Consider the following 17,347-nt stretch of genomic DNA (forward strand, 5'->3'; position numbering starts at 1 on the left):
CTAATGCTCAATCTTGCCTGTGAGACTCACCTCCTTTTCTCTTGACCCTTATTCCCAACAAACTGTTGACCACCTAACTTCCCTTCTTGTCCCTTCATTAGCTGATATTATTAGCAGTTCCCTCTCCTGACGCACTGTTCCTGACCTCTTCAAATCTACCGTCCTCTCCTCATTAAAAACCGCCCTTTACCCCTCTATCCTTCCAAAATACCACTCGGTTTCCAACCTCTCGTTCCTCTCCCAAGTCCTTGGACATAAGTTTGTGAGTAACAACACATTCATCTTTCCCACATATGCATTTTTAAATTCCTCCAATCAGATTTCCTCCGATTGGGTCTACCACCAAGACCACCTACTACTAGCCTACATAACGTTACCCAACCCCACAGTCTCAGCTCATATGCTGCTGAAACGCTTACCCATTCCTTTGTTACTCCTAGACTTCACTATTGCCCTGGTCTCCTGGCCGGCTCTCACCTTTCATCCTCCATAAAGTTGAGCTCATCTCATACTTGTTGCCTATATCCTAACTCAACCCAAGGTCTGGATTTTCACAGAGTTGTGGAGACTCCGTGGAGCTTTTAAAATGGTGGGCGTAACTGGAATGCGGAAGTCCCGACCTCGTTTCTGACAAATCTAATTTTTGTTGTTAGGGGAAAGAGAGTGGGCTGTGGTTCACACATGAGGGAGACCTGAACTCAGTCAGATCATTTGGACTTAGTGCTGAGTTCAAAAATACCCCATTTCAGCTGTTGCAAGGGCCTTAACCTGCAATGTGGAAGTCACAAGTTTATGAAATAGACATAAATACCCTTGAAGGGTGGATAAGGTCTGTATAACCGTCATGATATGAAGCTATTCAAGTGCCCAGCACTTTAAATGAAATAAACAGGCTGCCTGTGTCACTGAGAGTTTAAAAAACTTCTAGCAGTTACGATAGCTTGTTGACATTTCCCTCAGGGTTCTTTATGAATGCTTGACTGATTTTCAAAAGCTATAATTACCTCAGCAGGGTGTTTCTAAGTTCACAGTTTGATTGACAGCTCAAAGAGGCCATTAAAGAATTAGCTGTCTTTGTTATGAATAGAAGTTTGTTTATTTTATAAGCGATCAAGCACTTAAGATTTAAAATATTTGAATGGACTTGCATGAATGGGAGCTTTTTTTTAATATGGTGAAGGCTGTATAACATTTTTAGACTTTATTTCATTTGGATATGGCTCCTGAGATTTGCTCATGGTGGATACTGAATGAGTTGGCATAGAGGATGTAAACACCAGGGGCATAACATTTAGGTTGGCGTGCGGGTGCGTGCCTGATCCGATCGGATGCAAAATGACATTGTGCAAGCGTCCCAATGTCATCCCGCGTTTGCGCGATATTTTGGTCGGCGGGCACATGCAAAAGTCGGAAGCTCGCCCGCTGACAATTAAGAGGCCAATTAGCACAATTAAAGTTGTAATTGTCTCCGATTTTTTTTGTGGTCCGTCCAACCTTAAGGTTGGCGGACGGGCGAATTGGCCGGACTGATTTTGCATTTTTCACGAAACCTCATCCAAAGGTGGGATGAGGTTTCTGTTATTAAACAATAAAAGAAAAAAAATGTATGGACAGAATTTATATCACGTATATGTTCAGGTGACTGATTGTGATGTGTGGACATTTTTTTCCCGATTTTAAAAACTTTATTTATTAGTTTTAAAGTCTTTAGCCCCCCTGAGGCAGCTCTCTGCCTTCAGGGAGCTTTCATTCTGTGCTCACCCACGCCCATGCTTACGTCAGCGCCCGCCCTCCTCCCGCCCCCACCCCAGCAGCACTGAGCATTTCAGTGCACGCCTCACGCTGGCTGGCTGTTAATTGGCCAGCCAGCGTGAAATCGTGGTCAGAGGCTGATCGCAGTTGGCGGTCCGCTCCCCAGCTACTACCAGACCCACCAATCGTGCCCGCATGCCAACCTAAAAATCCTGCCCCAAGGGTGGTGGGTGGGTTGGCATGACTTGGCATTTAGTTTACATGGGGGCATGGAGGTGGCATAGGGAGTGGTTCGGGGGGGTGGTGAAGGGTGTGAGAGGTGGGTCACAAGGGCCTAAAATTTAACACACCAATTGGAATGAATCTCAGAGAACATAGGAGTGCCTTTTAACCAGCCTGCCTTGACACTTGGCCACCCCTGTGGTTGCCTCTGATCTGCTTTGGGGGGCAGCGGGCCCAACTCTATCCTGCACCCGTCCTCAAGGATCTCACCATTCAGGGGCCTTTCTACCAAAGTGGGTGCAGCAAGCTGGGAAATTTCCCAACTTGAGCTACTCACCTCAGTAGCGAAAATCAGGGTCCAAGTCCTCTTTGCCCATCACCCTTTGCTTGTGGACATAATGTGGTTCCTGGTACAGCAACACTTCAATTGTAGAACTTTCATCCTTGTTTTCAAATCCCTCAGTGGCCTCACCCCTTCCCCATCTGTTTACTCTCCTTCAGCCTGACAAGTTTCCAAGATCTATGCACTCCTCCAATTCTTTGTGCACCCCTAGTTTTAATTGCTTCGCCATTGACACCCATGTCTTCCTAAATTTCCTAGCCTCTCTCTCCTCATTTAAGATGCTCCTTAAAACCTACCCCTTTGTCTAAGCTTTTGGCCATCTGTTCTAATATATCTTTAGGTGATTCGGTGCCAAATTTTATTTGATAATGTTCCTGCAAAGTGCCGTGGGATGTTTTATTACATTAAAGAAGTTATATAAACGCAACTTGTTGTTATAATTAGGACAGCATTAAAGCAGTGTAGGGCTGAAAATGACTCTGAAGAAGGCTTCGCAAAGTAGTTTTCCAACATAAATTACCGATGAAAAACTTGAGGCAGTGAGTGGGAATGCTATAAAGCAGTTGTACACAGCAGGGAAGATTGGTATGGAGTTGTAGACCTGGTTCATCAATTACATACAATTTTCAGTGCTCTTTGAATACTTTAATGTCCATTATTTAGGAGGCCACATTTAATGGGATGTAAAACAAAATGGTGGTGAAACTCTGATCACAGTCAAGATTGTCCTTTCCAGTATTGTAACAGTACAAAGATAGTGCAGGACCTAGCCCAGAGCAGAGGGAGGTTTACAAATAGCATGTTGCATTTTGCCATTTAATAGTTTTTTTTTAAAAAGCTGAATAATTGTTCAGAAGGAAAACCAGTAAAACCTGGAAATGACTGGTACTGGTCCGAACTGGTCTTGTATACCTTAAAACAGAACTCCAGTTCAGACGGTTCCATGTTTTACTGGTTTTCCACGTGCGAGATTTTTAATTTTTGTTGAACTATAATAGTTTAGTGATCCCATTTAAATGTTGCACAAAATTTCTCGAGTGCACCCCCCGCACCATCCTCTAATGGCTCAGTTGGTAATTGTAGTGCACAGTGTGGTGAAGGAGTAAATGGCATGTAAACGAAGACGGTCCAAAGATGGATCATTGTATGGTGAGGAGTTAGCTGATGGAAACTGGGATGACAATTGAGACACCAGCATCACTGGATTAGAGAAGAGGAGAATCAGGGTACTCCCTCTCCTCATTGTCGTTGTGCATTAGACGAGTGCTGAGTGTGTACAGTTATGACTCCGTCTCTTGTAAATTCTGCACCAGGTGAAAAGTGGCAATTTTGTGTTGAAGGTTATAAAACTGGAATTCAGCCTAAGATGTTCAGTCCAGAGTTTCAAAGGCCAAAAATATTTGCTGTAGCCAGTCCAGTATTTATACTAACTTTAATCATTAAATAATATTTACTCAGTGGGCTGGAAAATATCCTTGGGGATCTGTTGGATTTGTGGGAGCACAAGCTGGGGGTAAAGTAGGCAGTGAGAGCCAGTATCACCACCATCAACGCCTCTTCGACCTTTTGTTTAGGACATCTTCTGCAATCTCTTCTTTGCCTCCACCTATCACTGGCCTTCTATCCAGCTTCACCTGTCCCACCCCCATTAAACAGTATATATTTCACCACATTTCTACTTCTCTTTAGTCCTGAAGAAGAGTCATACGGACTCGAAACATTAACTCTGTCTTTCTCTCCACAGATGCTGTCAGACCTGCTGAGTTTTTCCAGCAATTTTTGTTTTTGAGTAAGAGTAAAGTTAGAAGGAGGGAAGCAACAAGTGTAATCCATACTTTAAAATCGAAATGTGTCAAAATGTGTTGAGATGGAAAAACGGAGGATAATTGGGAGTCCCAAAAGAAATCTGTATTTTTCTTCAGGAATGTGCAGAATCAGGAATTGTTGTCCAGAAAATTATTTTTCAGCGCCTTGTTCCAAAGGTTTGACATTGTCAGAAGTCCTGAGGAATAAGCTGTAGCCTAATACCCATCATTCAGATTTTCTGATATTGGCAGCTCAGATAGGATCATTGCTAGAGTCTTATTGGAACACCAAACGGGTGTTGAGGAGATTCATTTTATTTTTGACCTTCTGTCAAAAGACTCTTGATTGTTTTGTATGAATTATAAGCATTCAAGATTTGCAAGTGTTGACCTAAGGATTTCATTCAATAAAGCTCGCAGTCAATAGCATTATGTTAGTGCTTTCACCAAATGGACTGCAGAGTTCCAGAAAAAGGCTCACCACCACCTTCTCAATGGTAACTAGCGATGGGAGATAAATAATGGCCTTGCCAGCGATGCCCCTATCCTGAGAATGAATAAAAAGTGAGCCAATCTGTTGTAATACTGGCCGTGTGACACCATGTGTCACCATGTGAATCCCCGTAGAGGCCGATAGCTTTTTCGAAGAACTAAATTTCCTGAACAATGGAAATAACCGAAGGACAAGATTTAATTGTTTAAGACTGCTACTGTATCAAGCTAAAATCAACATAATTCAAATATTAACGGGCAAATGGTCCAACATTTTTTTTAAAAAGGTAAATTTATTTAGCATTATGCCATGCTTCTGGCACACATAACATCAATGGACAGTCCAGAAGCTTCTCCCAGCTCTCCGACCATGCTCAACCATTTCTCGCCACGCCAAATTAAACATTCCAACATCTGTCTCCAACCCCTCCACTCCCACCAAGTACTCCGGATACGATTATCACCAGCAAAGCACAACTTGCTAAATCCTCCCCACACCACATTTCCTGCACAAGGTAATGACAATCGTGACAATCCAGAATCTTGAAATTCCGGTATCCGTCTGCTTTAAACAGTTTAGTCAGCTCTGGTAAATCTGTCCCTCCCCTGGAGAGTTTTACTTCTGCTTCCCATCATTTCCTACAGAACAGAGAAGACATGTTCCTGGGAGAGAGTTCCAATTCTCTTCTGCCTGATTCTCAACAGCACCTTTTCCGTGTTGTGTGTGCTTCTGTGAGAGATGCTAAAAATGGCAGCATGGCACCTCAGTGGGTTTCTATTTGGCTTTCTCTCCCTTTTCAATTGTCATTCCCATGGCAACCTGTAGTCACATGGGCACTTCTCCGAATTGAAGTATTTACCAGGAATTCCCCATACCCCTTTTTGAACCATCTGTTTTACTTGAGTTAAAGGTACATTTTAAAACATAATCGTCTTGCAAAGTTCAGCATTTGTGACACTGGTGCTTCAGCGCATGACAGGAAGTTGTCATTGCAAGAGCCTGATCACTTCCTTGGATTTATGTCTAATTACTCCTCGTCTCCGCCAGAAGGCCCCAGTAAAACTAGCCGCAGCAATTAATCAAGTCATGCAAACTAAAATAAAAAGCAAACAGGGTATTATTAGGCAGGAGAATCTACAAGGACACATTCACCTTTTATGAGGTGCTGAAAAACTCAAAATATTAAACTTTGAGGTTATGGACCAGCTGTGTCCTTAAGAAAAGAGGAAATGAAGAGGAGGGAGCTTCAACCTCAAATGCTGAAACTCCAGTTTATTGCAGGTGTTGAAGGTTGGAGGATGGACCAAGCCATGGGAGATGGGATAGATTAACGAAGGGGGTGAAACCTAAGGAGCTGGATTTTCGCAGAGCTGGGAAGACTCCTGTGGACCTTTAAAAATGGTGGGAAGGACCTGGATGCGGATGTCTCACTCCCATTTCTGACACATCCAATTTTTGCCGGTAGGGAAAAGGGGGCAGTGCGTGATTCACACATGAGGGAAACCCAAACTCAGCTGGGCCATTTTAACTCAGTACTGAGTTCAAACAGACTCCATTTTGGCTGTTGCAAGGGCCTTAATCCGCAGTGTGGTAGTTACAAATTGAAGGAGTAGACATAAACACTCTTGAAGGGCATATAAGGTCTGTATAACTGTCATGATCTGAAGCTTTTTTAAATGCCTGCTCTTTAAAATTAAAAAAACACAGGCTGCAGCTTGTGTGTTGTTCTTTTCTTCAATGTAGAAGTACCAGTCATACACAGGGATTGCTGAAACAATGTAGGTTTTTTATTTGAAGATAAGACTATATCGAGATAGAGCTCACCAGGAGGCTCAGTACAGTACACCTAACCTCCGCCACTGCTGCTTGCTGATTCCGAAAACTACAATTATCTCAGCAGGAGATTCTGAGTTCACAATTTGATTGACAGTTTAAGGAGTCTATTAATGGCTTAGCTCTCTTTGACGTGGGGTTTGAATAAAAGTTTGTTTGTTTTTATAAAAGATTAACCACTTCATATTTAAAAGCTTTGAATGGGGTCTGTGAATTTTTTTCACTGTCATGATTGTAAGAGTGAGAGCTGTATTAGATTGTTAGAATGTTTTTTTTTGCATCTCCACATGGCTGCTGAGATCTGGCCATGATGGATTCTGGGTAAGTGCTATGGAAATGGCATGGAAAGTATGAAGCCATGGGGGGGGGGGGGCGGGTGAGTGGAAGGAATGAGTTAGCATGAAGGATACAAAGAGCTATGCAGGGACGGGTGGTGGGGGAGGGGGAGGGCTAGGGCTAGAGGGCCTAACAACTTGTAAAACAACTGGGAAGAAGCTTCAGAGAACCAAGGCAGTCCTTCTAACCAGCCCACCTCAGCACTCAAAAGCCAGGCATTACTTATTTGAGATTTTGCTGGAGCATACCTAGATCATACACCAAAAATGGTACAAAAGTGGACATGTAACTGTACAGAATCAGTATTATCTACTTCTAGCTGTTCAGCTGCTACAAACCTTTACATTTAGAAGATTCTAGATGGTGCCCTTGCGGCAACAGTTCAGGTCAGATGTGGGCAGAGCTATTGATTTGGAAATGTTATCATAGTCTGTATGTTTGCAATCTCTTGCTCCATTTCATCTTATCAGTCCCTATATATAAATGAAATTGAACTTTGCAAGGAAAGCTACATGATTTGTCTGTGATGGGCTCAATTGGAGACATGAAACATCCTGTCTTGAGATAGGGTTTGTAGACGTTGAATGATATTCTATTTTATTATAAAGTTGATCATACTTCTTGGGGGGGAGTTTGAAAGTCATGATTCCGGACTGTCTGGCTATAGACTTCCTTCATTGCCAGATTCAAGGGAGGAACAGACCAAGAATAGGAAATTGCATTGCTGGCCAAACTGGCAAATGACCAGAAACCAAATGGTCCACTAATACAGCAATTTTAAGACTCTGCTCCATCATTACTGACTTCAGGTTGCAGGGAAAGCCTTACATCCTTTCATGATGGATAAAGTCAATGATACATCTGAGAGTGAGGAAGATAACAGGAGACTGTAGGGAATGAGGTTTGCAGTTCTTCTGGGCTGGAAATAGGGATCATCTCATGAATAATGGAGATTAACTTATCTGGACTTTGCCTGTGTCTCTCTATATCTATAGCTCTACTCCTCCATTCTCATAAAATTCAAATGGTGAGGCAAAGGCTTGCTGTGCTGTGTTTTTATAGCAATCTCTGTGAATTATGCAATACTTGTCAGAACAACTGTAAGTGACAGAATCTAGGAAGATAAACGACAGGAGAATGTTCTGCTTTGTTAAAAGTTTGTATGCCTTTTGTTCCTGAAAGGGTGAAGTTTAAGGCTTGGAGACCTGACGGCGAGTGATGTATGAGGTTAGAGAGCTGCTTGACAGATTCTCCTATACATTACTTCAGGCCCCAATTAACACTGATTCGTGCAATTAGAAGACTTCACGGGGCTTGTGAGGCAGGCTCGGCTGCACATCCTAATGAGGCCCTGAAGGGGGTTAATGATGATGTTGCCCATGGACTGTTGAAAACAAGAGCCTAAGCAATTTGTACTGCGTTAGATATCTTTAATACTCTTATGTTTCCAGTACTATTTGTACATTTATGACATCAAGTAGATTGGGCTCAGCATTTCTCTGTGACCGTGGAGGGCAGCTAAGGATGTTTGCTAACAATTAGGTCCTGGCAACAGATTGATTTTTAACTGGAAGCTATGAAATTTGCTCAGTCCTGATTTGTATAGTGGATGCGCCCTTAGTGTTTGACTAAAAGACACTCCAAATAAATTGAAACAATCTGGAGATGTTGGTTACTGGCTTGCAACTCTCTTCACCAAGCCCCTTCACATCTGCCATTGATACGAGTCCATGTGACACTATCCAATGATCAAGTGTGCTCAAAATGAAGGAAGAAAGGAAAGGAACAAAATGATTAATAGTCTCTCCCTCTGCAACCTATGCCAAGCTAACAGATTTTAAGGTTGAACTAATGAAAGCCAGCCTGATATAACACCAGCATACTGAACAGAGCTACAGTTGATAGCTACAAGAATGCACCAATTAGTGCCAGCTCCCTGTAACGTTGTAGAGTGAGCCTGGTGAGAAGAGGTTTGGGTAAATCTGATGCTGTTCAATTGATTCCAAATGCATGTTTGGGTGTTTTTGAGTCTGCACCAATGCAGTAAATTTCTTTGCTGAAGCCTGCAAAATCTTCCATTGGGGCCTTGGTTAATTTCTCTGCTCCGATTGCCTCCTCATGCCCTATGGAGGTAAAGCTTAAAAAGTAATTAGTAAGCTATGAATCTAGATGGTTTGTGGCTTCCATTTTGGCAGCCCAACGTGGAACCTGTTACTGTCTTCATAATGCACTGCAAAGAGTTCCTCAGTGTCACACCAGAAAATTAAAATAGGACTATTTAACATCAAAATAAAATGTAACCTTATCATTAGTAACCACTGAGGAAAAGAGTATTTGAGGACCAGGATCTCAAATCTGCGATTAAGGTATGGTTTACCGGGCAGCAGTGATCCCTGTGCTCCTGTACACTTCGGAGATTTGGACGACCTACAGCAGGCACCTCAAAGCACTGAAGAAGTGCCAGTGATGCCTTCGCAAGATCCTCCAAATCTGGTGGCAAGAAAGGTGGTCCAGCGGCAGTGTTCTCTCCCAAGCCAACTTGCCCAGCATCAAGACACTAATCACTCAAAATCAACTCCGCTGGGCAGACAAGTCATTTGTACGCCTGACACCAGACTCCCAAAGCAGCTGCTCTACTCGGAACTCAGTCGCAGCAGGAGACTCCCAGGAGGACAGCAGAAATACTTTAGGGATACCCTCAAAGTATCCCCAAAGAGGATGGCTCATGGGAGACGCTGGCTTGTGGCCGACCAAAATGAAGATGACTCATTCAGGAAGGCACTGAACACATCGAGAGACTTGGTTGGGAACGTACAGAAGCAGACTTAAAGCATTGGAGAGTCTGCAGGTCACACACTGGACTTATCAGCCATCTCAGAACCCACTGAACCAAAGTGAAAGAAAGTTATCCTCGACACCATGGAACTGCCTAAGAAGGACCTGTATGTCATATGAGACCAATTGACTATCTGGCAGGTGAAGCTCTGGTGAAACCCTTTCTCTTTGCTCTAGTGCTTGGTCTATTTGATTTGTCTGTTTTTGGAAAGGTCCGTTCCATAATTGCTAAATTAAGCCCTCTAACTTCGCTTGGATGGGGTCAGGTGAAGGGTGAAACAAAGCAGATTAAAGTGAGTTTGATACATAACATTGGTTTTTAATCTAGCAACGATGACTCAGAATATTGGCATTTTTATTGTTTATTTGTGGCATGTGTTAGCCTTAGCTTAAAGATGGAACTCTCACCTCTTAGTCAGAAGGTCATGGGTTCAAGCCCCACTCCAGATGGATGTAAAAGATCCATTGGCACTCTTCAAATAAATGTGAGTTCTTCAGTGTTCTGCTCAATGATTATCCTTTGCCCAACATCATTAAAATAGATTACTGAGTATTATCTCTATTCAAAGAATGGAGAATTGGAGAAATGGGGTTGTTACAGAGTTAGGGAATGGTGTCCGTATGAGGGGCTTTAAACAGATGACAACTTTAATTTTGGTTACCATTAGAATTCATTGTACTTTGAATAGTGACGTGATTGTTAATGTCCTGCTAAATAGGAAGACGGAGCCCTAATTTAACATCTCATATGAAAGATTGCACATCGAATGGCACAGTACTCCCTCAATGCTGCACTTAAGTATGGGTCTATATTGTGTGCTCGAGCCCTAACTGTAGTTTGAACCCAAAACTTCTGATTCCGAGTTGAAAGTGGCAACTGAACAAACAGCCCATTTGTGTAACAGGAGACCATGATACTCCTGCTGTATTGGTAATCTGAGGTCAGAAATGTCACACAAGTCATTTCCAAGCAGGGGGTGTCTTCTCGATGGTAACTGCATTGGCGATCAGGCTACAACACAGGTGTCGAAGCCAGTGCCCAGATCTGTGATTCCTTTGCTCTGCCTTGGGTCAAATTTTGATATAACAAGGACAGTTATACCTGCCCTTGCACATTTAGGTTTTTACATAGAAAGTTAATGAAAGTGCAAACTGATAACAGTGTAGCAAGGGAAACAGGACAAACAACTGTGAATCTTCTTAACCAAACAGATTGAAGGTTTGTGAAATAAACAGTGCATGGGAAGTGTAAGAGTAGGTGAACTCAATGCAAAATTAGGTGCAGAAAGAGAAATAAAAAGAGGGAAAGAAAGATTAGATTGAGAGAGAGAGGGGAAAAAAGTTTCGTTTTAAAAAAGTGAGTTTTGTATTTTTAAAATCTCCAACAACAATTAAAACCTGATAAACCCACGTTAGTAATAATCAATTGTCAGTGCCTGATAGGTTCAACTTTTGGCACATCATTAAAAGTGTAGCTAGATTTGAACTTGTTTGACTTAACTTTCTGTGGTGAGTTTAATTTATATCTACCTCTGTTTAATGCATTTCATTGCTGATGCAGGTAGTGAGATGATATTTTCATAAAGTTAATGAAAAAGTGGCACAACCTCTGATGGCAGCTTCTGGGTTTCTGTATTTAATCACACATGTCCCCCTTGCTATAATTAAAAGAGAGTCCCGTTACTCTCAGTTTTTTAAATCTCCAGTAATGAATATCTGCTATGCGTAGGTTCAGGAGGGTAACAGATTCTCCCCTTGTACAATGTTTGTGTCACACAAGGGGATTATGGCCTGTTGCTGAATTGTGATCAGATCTGTACAATTACTATGTGAAGATGAATAGCATCACCAGAATGAATGTAAGCATTGTTTGTTATCTGATTTGTTAATCTTTGGGCTGAAATTTGCTGGAACAGGTCATCTCAGAGCATACCTGGTTAGCTGGACTTTTTTCTGCACTCTTCAGCTCAAAAGTATTTCGCCCTGTAGGTTGCTGGAAGTGTGACTGTTGATTGATGTGGTGAGAGCAACAGAGCACCTTGGTGAACAGTAGAGTAAAGCAGTGTTTCTACCTCCTGAACAATGGGATTGAAGGTTGAGAAACAAACAGAGGGAGGTCTGAAAAGGAAGGTGAATTAGAGTGATGAATTCAATGTCAAATCAGATACAGAAGCTGAAATACAGTGAGGGGGGAAAAAAAATTGGATTAAGAGTGAGGAAAGAGACAAACGAAAGGTAAGATTAAAAAATTGAAAATGTGACATTTAAAAAATTTCCAACAACCATTCACAACTCTGAGAAATGAAACAGATACATGGAAACATCACCACCTGCACCATCCTGACTTGGAAATATATCGTCGTTCCTTCACTGTCACTAAAAATCCTGGAACTCTCTCCCTAACACACTTTGGGTGTATCTACACCTCATGGACACAGCGGTTGAAGGCGGTGGCTCACCACCACCTTCTCAAGGCAGTTAGACATGGGCAACAAATACTGGCCTGTCCAGCAATATCCACAACCCATGAATGAATAAAAAAATTGCAACTTCATCACTAATCAGGCGACTGTACAGACAAGATTGAATCTCAAACCCTCCTGGACTGTTGACTCTGGCCTATTACTTTAATTGCTAAGCTCAAAGAGTCTCAGCTCCTTCAGGGCTGCTAGTCTAGAGTGTAAACTGGAGCCAACTTGAGTAACATGTCTCTAGGGTGGCCTGGGGCAGCTGTGTTGTCTCCACGATAAGTTTCTCTGTGAGAACCAGCAACGGCTGGGCCTGTAAATTGATGCAGCTGTTCTGATGGGGACTCTTTTGTTTTTCTCTCCAGCATCCGTACCCAACAGAGGATGAAAAGAGACAGATAGCTGGACAAACCAGCCTCACGCTCTTACAGGTCAACAACTGGTAAGTGCTCTTTGAAATTTATGCAGAGAATCAGGATGACTTGGTGGAATACATTTGTTTTATTTCTGTAACATATTGAGCCTGTGTCATCTTTAGAAGTGAGCAAAATAGGAATATCCTGAAAATAGGATAACCAGCTATGGGAGCTCTGGAGGGACAAATCCTGGTCAGTTCCTCAAGCCTGCAGAAGTTTAGCAATCCCCACTGACCCATCTGAGATCAGCTATTTCTGTACAGGCACGAAGTTGAGGAACTTCCTTTATATGTTGGCTCAGATTTAAATACTTCAATTATTACATTTAAAAGAGTTCTGTTCTACCTTCCCTGAGGGGAGCAAGAACGCAATGTGGAGCCAACTGAGTAACATGGCTGCAGGTTATTTCACTTGTAGTGAGATCCAGTGATTACGGTGAAATTTATTATATGGGCTCTTGCTCTCCTTTCTCTGATTTATAGACCCACCCTCACCTCCACACCCCTACCCCACAAACCCCCCCACCACCTCCTCCTAGTCTGGGGCCACCTTATATATATAATATATATATAATATATATATCAGAAATACTTTTTGATGTGATAATTAAGAAGGCAGTTAGTGTGCTTCAAGCCTTGCATCTGCCATTGTGCTAAGACAAGTATACAATTAAAATTTACAAGTTTTGTCTTCATTTTAAAGCATTTTTCCTTAGCAGCAGCTGGTGAACTGTTTCTGGGAATTTGTGAATAATCTTCTGTCTCTGTGCTCTCGGCAGAGGAGTTCACACCTGGAATACACATCGAAATATTGAGCAAGGAGGATAACATGCCTGTTAGACAACCTGCCCAATTTCAGTCAGTTTAAATTACACTTTAGATAGAGATTGCAAATTGCCTTCAGTTGGTTGGTGCTTAAAAAAGAGTCATAGAATCTTATAGCACAGAAGGAGACTATTCGATCCATCATGCTTGTGCTGGCTCTTTGAAGTACTATCCAATTAGTCCCACTCCACTGCTCTTTCCCCATAGTGCTGTAATATTGTTCTTTTTAAGTAGGTATCCAATATCCGTTTAGAAATTACTGTTGAATCTGCTTTCCTCTGCCTTTCAAGCAGATTATAATAACTCGCCATATGAAAAAAGTTATCCACATCTCCCCCATGGTTCTATTGCCAATTATCTTAAATCTGTATCCTGTGGATATTGACCCTTCTGCCAATAAAATAGTCTCTCCTTATTTGCTCTATCAAAGCCCCTCATAATTTTTGAATGCCTCAATTAAATGTCTCTTTAATCTTCTCCACTCTAAGGAGAACAGTCCTACCCTCTCTCGTCTTTCCACACACAAGTCCCTCGTCCCTGGCACCAAAGTAGAAATTATTTTCAGCACTGATGAGGAAAAGGGAAAAAAAGTTTTTGGAGTCATCGGGATAATTTTATTGAACCCTCTGTTTTCCAATGAGCCTTTTTCAAATGTTTCAAAGAATTTTATTTCTATTGTTTTAGGGGAAGATCCAGCAGATAGAAAGAGACACAAATTTACAACTGACCTTACAATCACAGCTGCTTATTGCTTTGATATTGAGGGATCCACCTTGCTGTGTAAATGGGGAAAGTCCCACTGTAATAGGATGCCTAGGGCATTATATTAGAAGTGGCTCTTCAAAGTAAAGAGAGCAGGTGAAAACTCATTTGTAGACTGCTTCTCTTCAGTTTTGCCTGCCAACCAAGAATATACCTCGTTCACAATTCACCTGAGCAGTGAAAGAAGCTGATGATAAAAGCCAAGTCAAAGGATACAGAATTGTGTTGAATGGGTGGGGGTATGTCTTGAGCTGCTAAATGGGGGCCCAGGGAACCGAGCGTCATGCGAGGACTTGAAAAGCAAGCACACTACTGGGGGTCTAAGGAAATGAGTGGTGCGTTGGGGCACTGGTGAACGGAACTACACATCAAGGCACATGTGTGTTTGCAGAGAAACATCTATTATCAGGGGCCACGGCACTCTTATCATCTCTATTCTAATACGGCAACAGTAATTTTCCCAATTATCCTAGTTGGCATGGCATATTTCCCAGAAATACTCCATGTCAGACCAGAATGAAATGTGTAGTTTGGCTCGTGGTGAGTTTTGCCTTTATGTCAACCTCACTGAAGAACAAATGACCATTTGTTGCCAAATCCCTGTTGCTCAATACCAGCCCTGGTCTTCAGCCAGATTAGGAGCAATGTCCTGGGTTGATCTCACCCTTTTCCTCCAGGAGGCTACAGGCCTCTATTACAAAAAAAAGCCTCTATTACAAAAAATTCTCTTCTCACCCTCACACGACCCAGATAAAGCAGAGTTTAGTGTTGGGTGTGATTCGGGAAGTTTGCCAGGCTGGAGTCTGCTGTGCCAAAGATCAGTTCAGCTCCCTTTTCTCTCCCACCCACTTTTTAAAAAAAAAGACTTTTCCAGATATTTCTGATGCTGTGTTATGACCAAACTGACACTGAGTCCAACTTAACACTCTAGTGAGTAGAAGCAGATGAATGGAGAATGCTAATTAATTTCAAAGCTAGTGTACAGGTAAAAGCAACAATCGGATAGGCTAAAGGACTGCTGGCCTTTATCTCGAGCGAGTTGGAATACAAAGCAGGAGGAAGTGGAGCTTCTGCTGTACAGAACCTTGGTCAGAACCTATTTAGTGTATTCCATTCCATTTTTGTTTTAGCCACTGTGCCTCAGGAAAGATATATTGGCCTTAGACGAGTTGCAGTGCAGATTCATCATCATAATACCCGGCCAAAAGGGTTAAGTTGCGAGGACAATTTGCATAGATTTGTTTGCCATTTCCTTAAGTTTAGAGAATTGAAAGGTGATCTAATGAAGTGACTAAAACGATGAAATGATTTGATCGGCTTGATCGAGATCCAAGGCAGCACAATCTTAAAGTTAGCAGCAGTCCATTCAGGGTGAAATCACAAAGGACTTGTTCCACACCAAGGGTAGAGGAAGCCTGTAATTCTCTCCTCCTGAAGACTCTGTCTTGAAGCTTTGAAGTCTGAAATTGGTGGGTTGTGTTGAGCAAGGTTATCAAGGGAGATAGAGCAAAGGGAAGTAAATGGAGTTGAGGTGCAGACCAGCCATGGTCTATTTGAGTGGTGGGGCATGCTCCATCAAGGGGCTGAATAGCCTCCTCCTGTTTCCATGTTTCTATGGATGGAAAAATCACAGGCTATTTGCCCACAAGTGCCCACTGTGCAATCCTTGAGACAGTCACTCCTCACTGGAACATGAGGAGATGTTGATGGACTGACTTCAGTTCTCCTGTTCTGCGAAATATTTTTTCTATGCTCTGCTTACGGGCAGCTATTCAGCCCAGCCTTGGGAGTACTTCCCATGTCTGCTCCAACGCATGGAACGGCACTTTACATCATCAAATCACACACCCTCTCCTTAGACTGTTGCGCGATCATGACACTTCCAACGTGGCACTACCTCGCACTAACCACGCAAGGAGTTAAAAAGTGATTCTGCTTGTAACGGATCGTGAACAATTTTGACAGAAAGCTTATTGAATGTGCTGCTGCCAACCTGGCTTCGGGCGTCCTTCCAACACCGCCTGGGGTTAAAAGGAAAGCGACAGACAAAGCAAGCCTTGTGTGAGGGCCTGCTACAGTTCAGCTGTTCATTGAGCAGAGAATCAGAGGCACAGCAGGCCCCATCCCTTTGGAAGAATTCACCCATTATCCGTGCTTTTAGCCATAGCATTATGGTGAAGTGGAACAGATAGGTTTAGGGAGGTGGGAGGGAGGCAGAAACAAAGGGACACTTTACAGCCAGATTAAGCTGAGCACTGCAGTTTGCTCCTACCCATACAGTGCACTGAAACTGGTAAGCACAGCGAGGGACAGAAGCGGAAATGATTTCAGATATCTTTGAGCAAAAAAACTTAGCTAAGAATTTTCTGCAGATATGGTTGTCCAGGCTATAGGCATTTTCAGTGGCTGCCTGAAACCAGGGATGTTATTGTGGAAATACCGGATCTCAAAATGATCAGTCCAGTTGCCACTTAAGTATTCCCAATCGGAATGCTAGCAGTATACATGATTAGTGCGCTGTCGTCACCAGATTCATGGATACTTCAATTGTACTTTGTTTCCGTTTACTTTTGCGAGGCAGCTGACACTATAAGTGATGATGTGTCCAAGTCAGGAGGAAGTTTTGACTTGTGGGGCAGCTTGAATGGTGTCGTGACCCCAATTAGTTGGTCTTTTGCATCAAGAAGCTCTTTTACATTGTTGTTGCAGTTTCACATCACCTTCGATGACCATCACTCGCCTTCCCTGTCTCCCCCCGCTCGCCTTCCCGCCTTCCCTGTCTCCCCCTGCTCGCCTTCCCTGTCTCCCCCTGCTCGCCTTCCCTGTCTCCCCCTGCTCGCCTTCCCTGTCTCCCCCCGCTGGCCTTCCCTGTCTCCCCCCACTGGCCTTCCCCGTCTCCCCCCGCTGGCCTTCCCCGTCTCCCCCCGCTGGCCTTCCCCGTCTCCCCCCACTGGCCTTCCCTGTCTTCCCCCCGCTCGCCTTCCCGCCTTCCCTGTCTCCCCCTGCTCGCCTTCCCTGTCTCCCCCTGCTCGCCTTTCCGCCTTCCCTGTCTCCCCCCGCTGGCCTTCCCTGTCTCCCCCCGCTGGCCTTCCCTGTCTCCCCCCGCTGGCCTTCCCTGTCTCCCCCCGCTGGCCTTCCCTGTCTCCCCTCGCTGGCCTTCCCTGTCTCCCCTCGCTGGCCTTCCCTGTCTCCCCCCGCTGGCCTTCCCTGTCTCCCCCCGCTGGCCTTCCCTGTCTCCCCCCGCTGGCTTTCCCTGTC

General features: G+C 43.4%; 1 protein-coding gene across 14 annotated transcripts in view; it reads left to right on the forward strand.

Moving 5' to 3' along the window:
* pknox2 (pbx/knotted 1 homeobox 2) overlaps positions 1-17,347 on the forward strand; it is a 452,602-nt gene that overhangs the window by 421,341 nt on the left and 13,914 nt on the right. For all 14 annotated transcript variants that reach the window (XM_078531552.1, XM_078531535.1, XM_078531515.1 and 11 more), the window contains one exon: positions 12,453-12,529. In XM_078531552.1, coding sequence (XP_078387678.1) covers positions 12,453-12,529 — 77 coding nt within the window. The remainder of the gene's footprint in view (positions 1-12,452; positions 12,530-17,347) is intronic.

This window comes from Cetorhinus maximus, chromosome 2 (genome assembly GCF_964194155.1).
Source record: "Cetorhinus maximus chromosome 2, sCetMax3.hap1.1, whole genome shotgun sequence".
In the NCBI taxonomy this organism is placed as follows: Eukaryota; Metazoa; Chordata; class Chondrichthyes; order Lamniformes; family Cetorhinidae; genus Cetorhinus; species Cetorhinus maximus.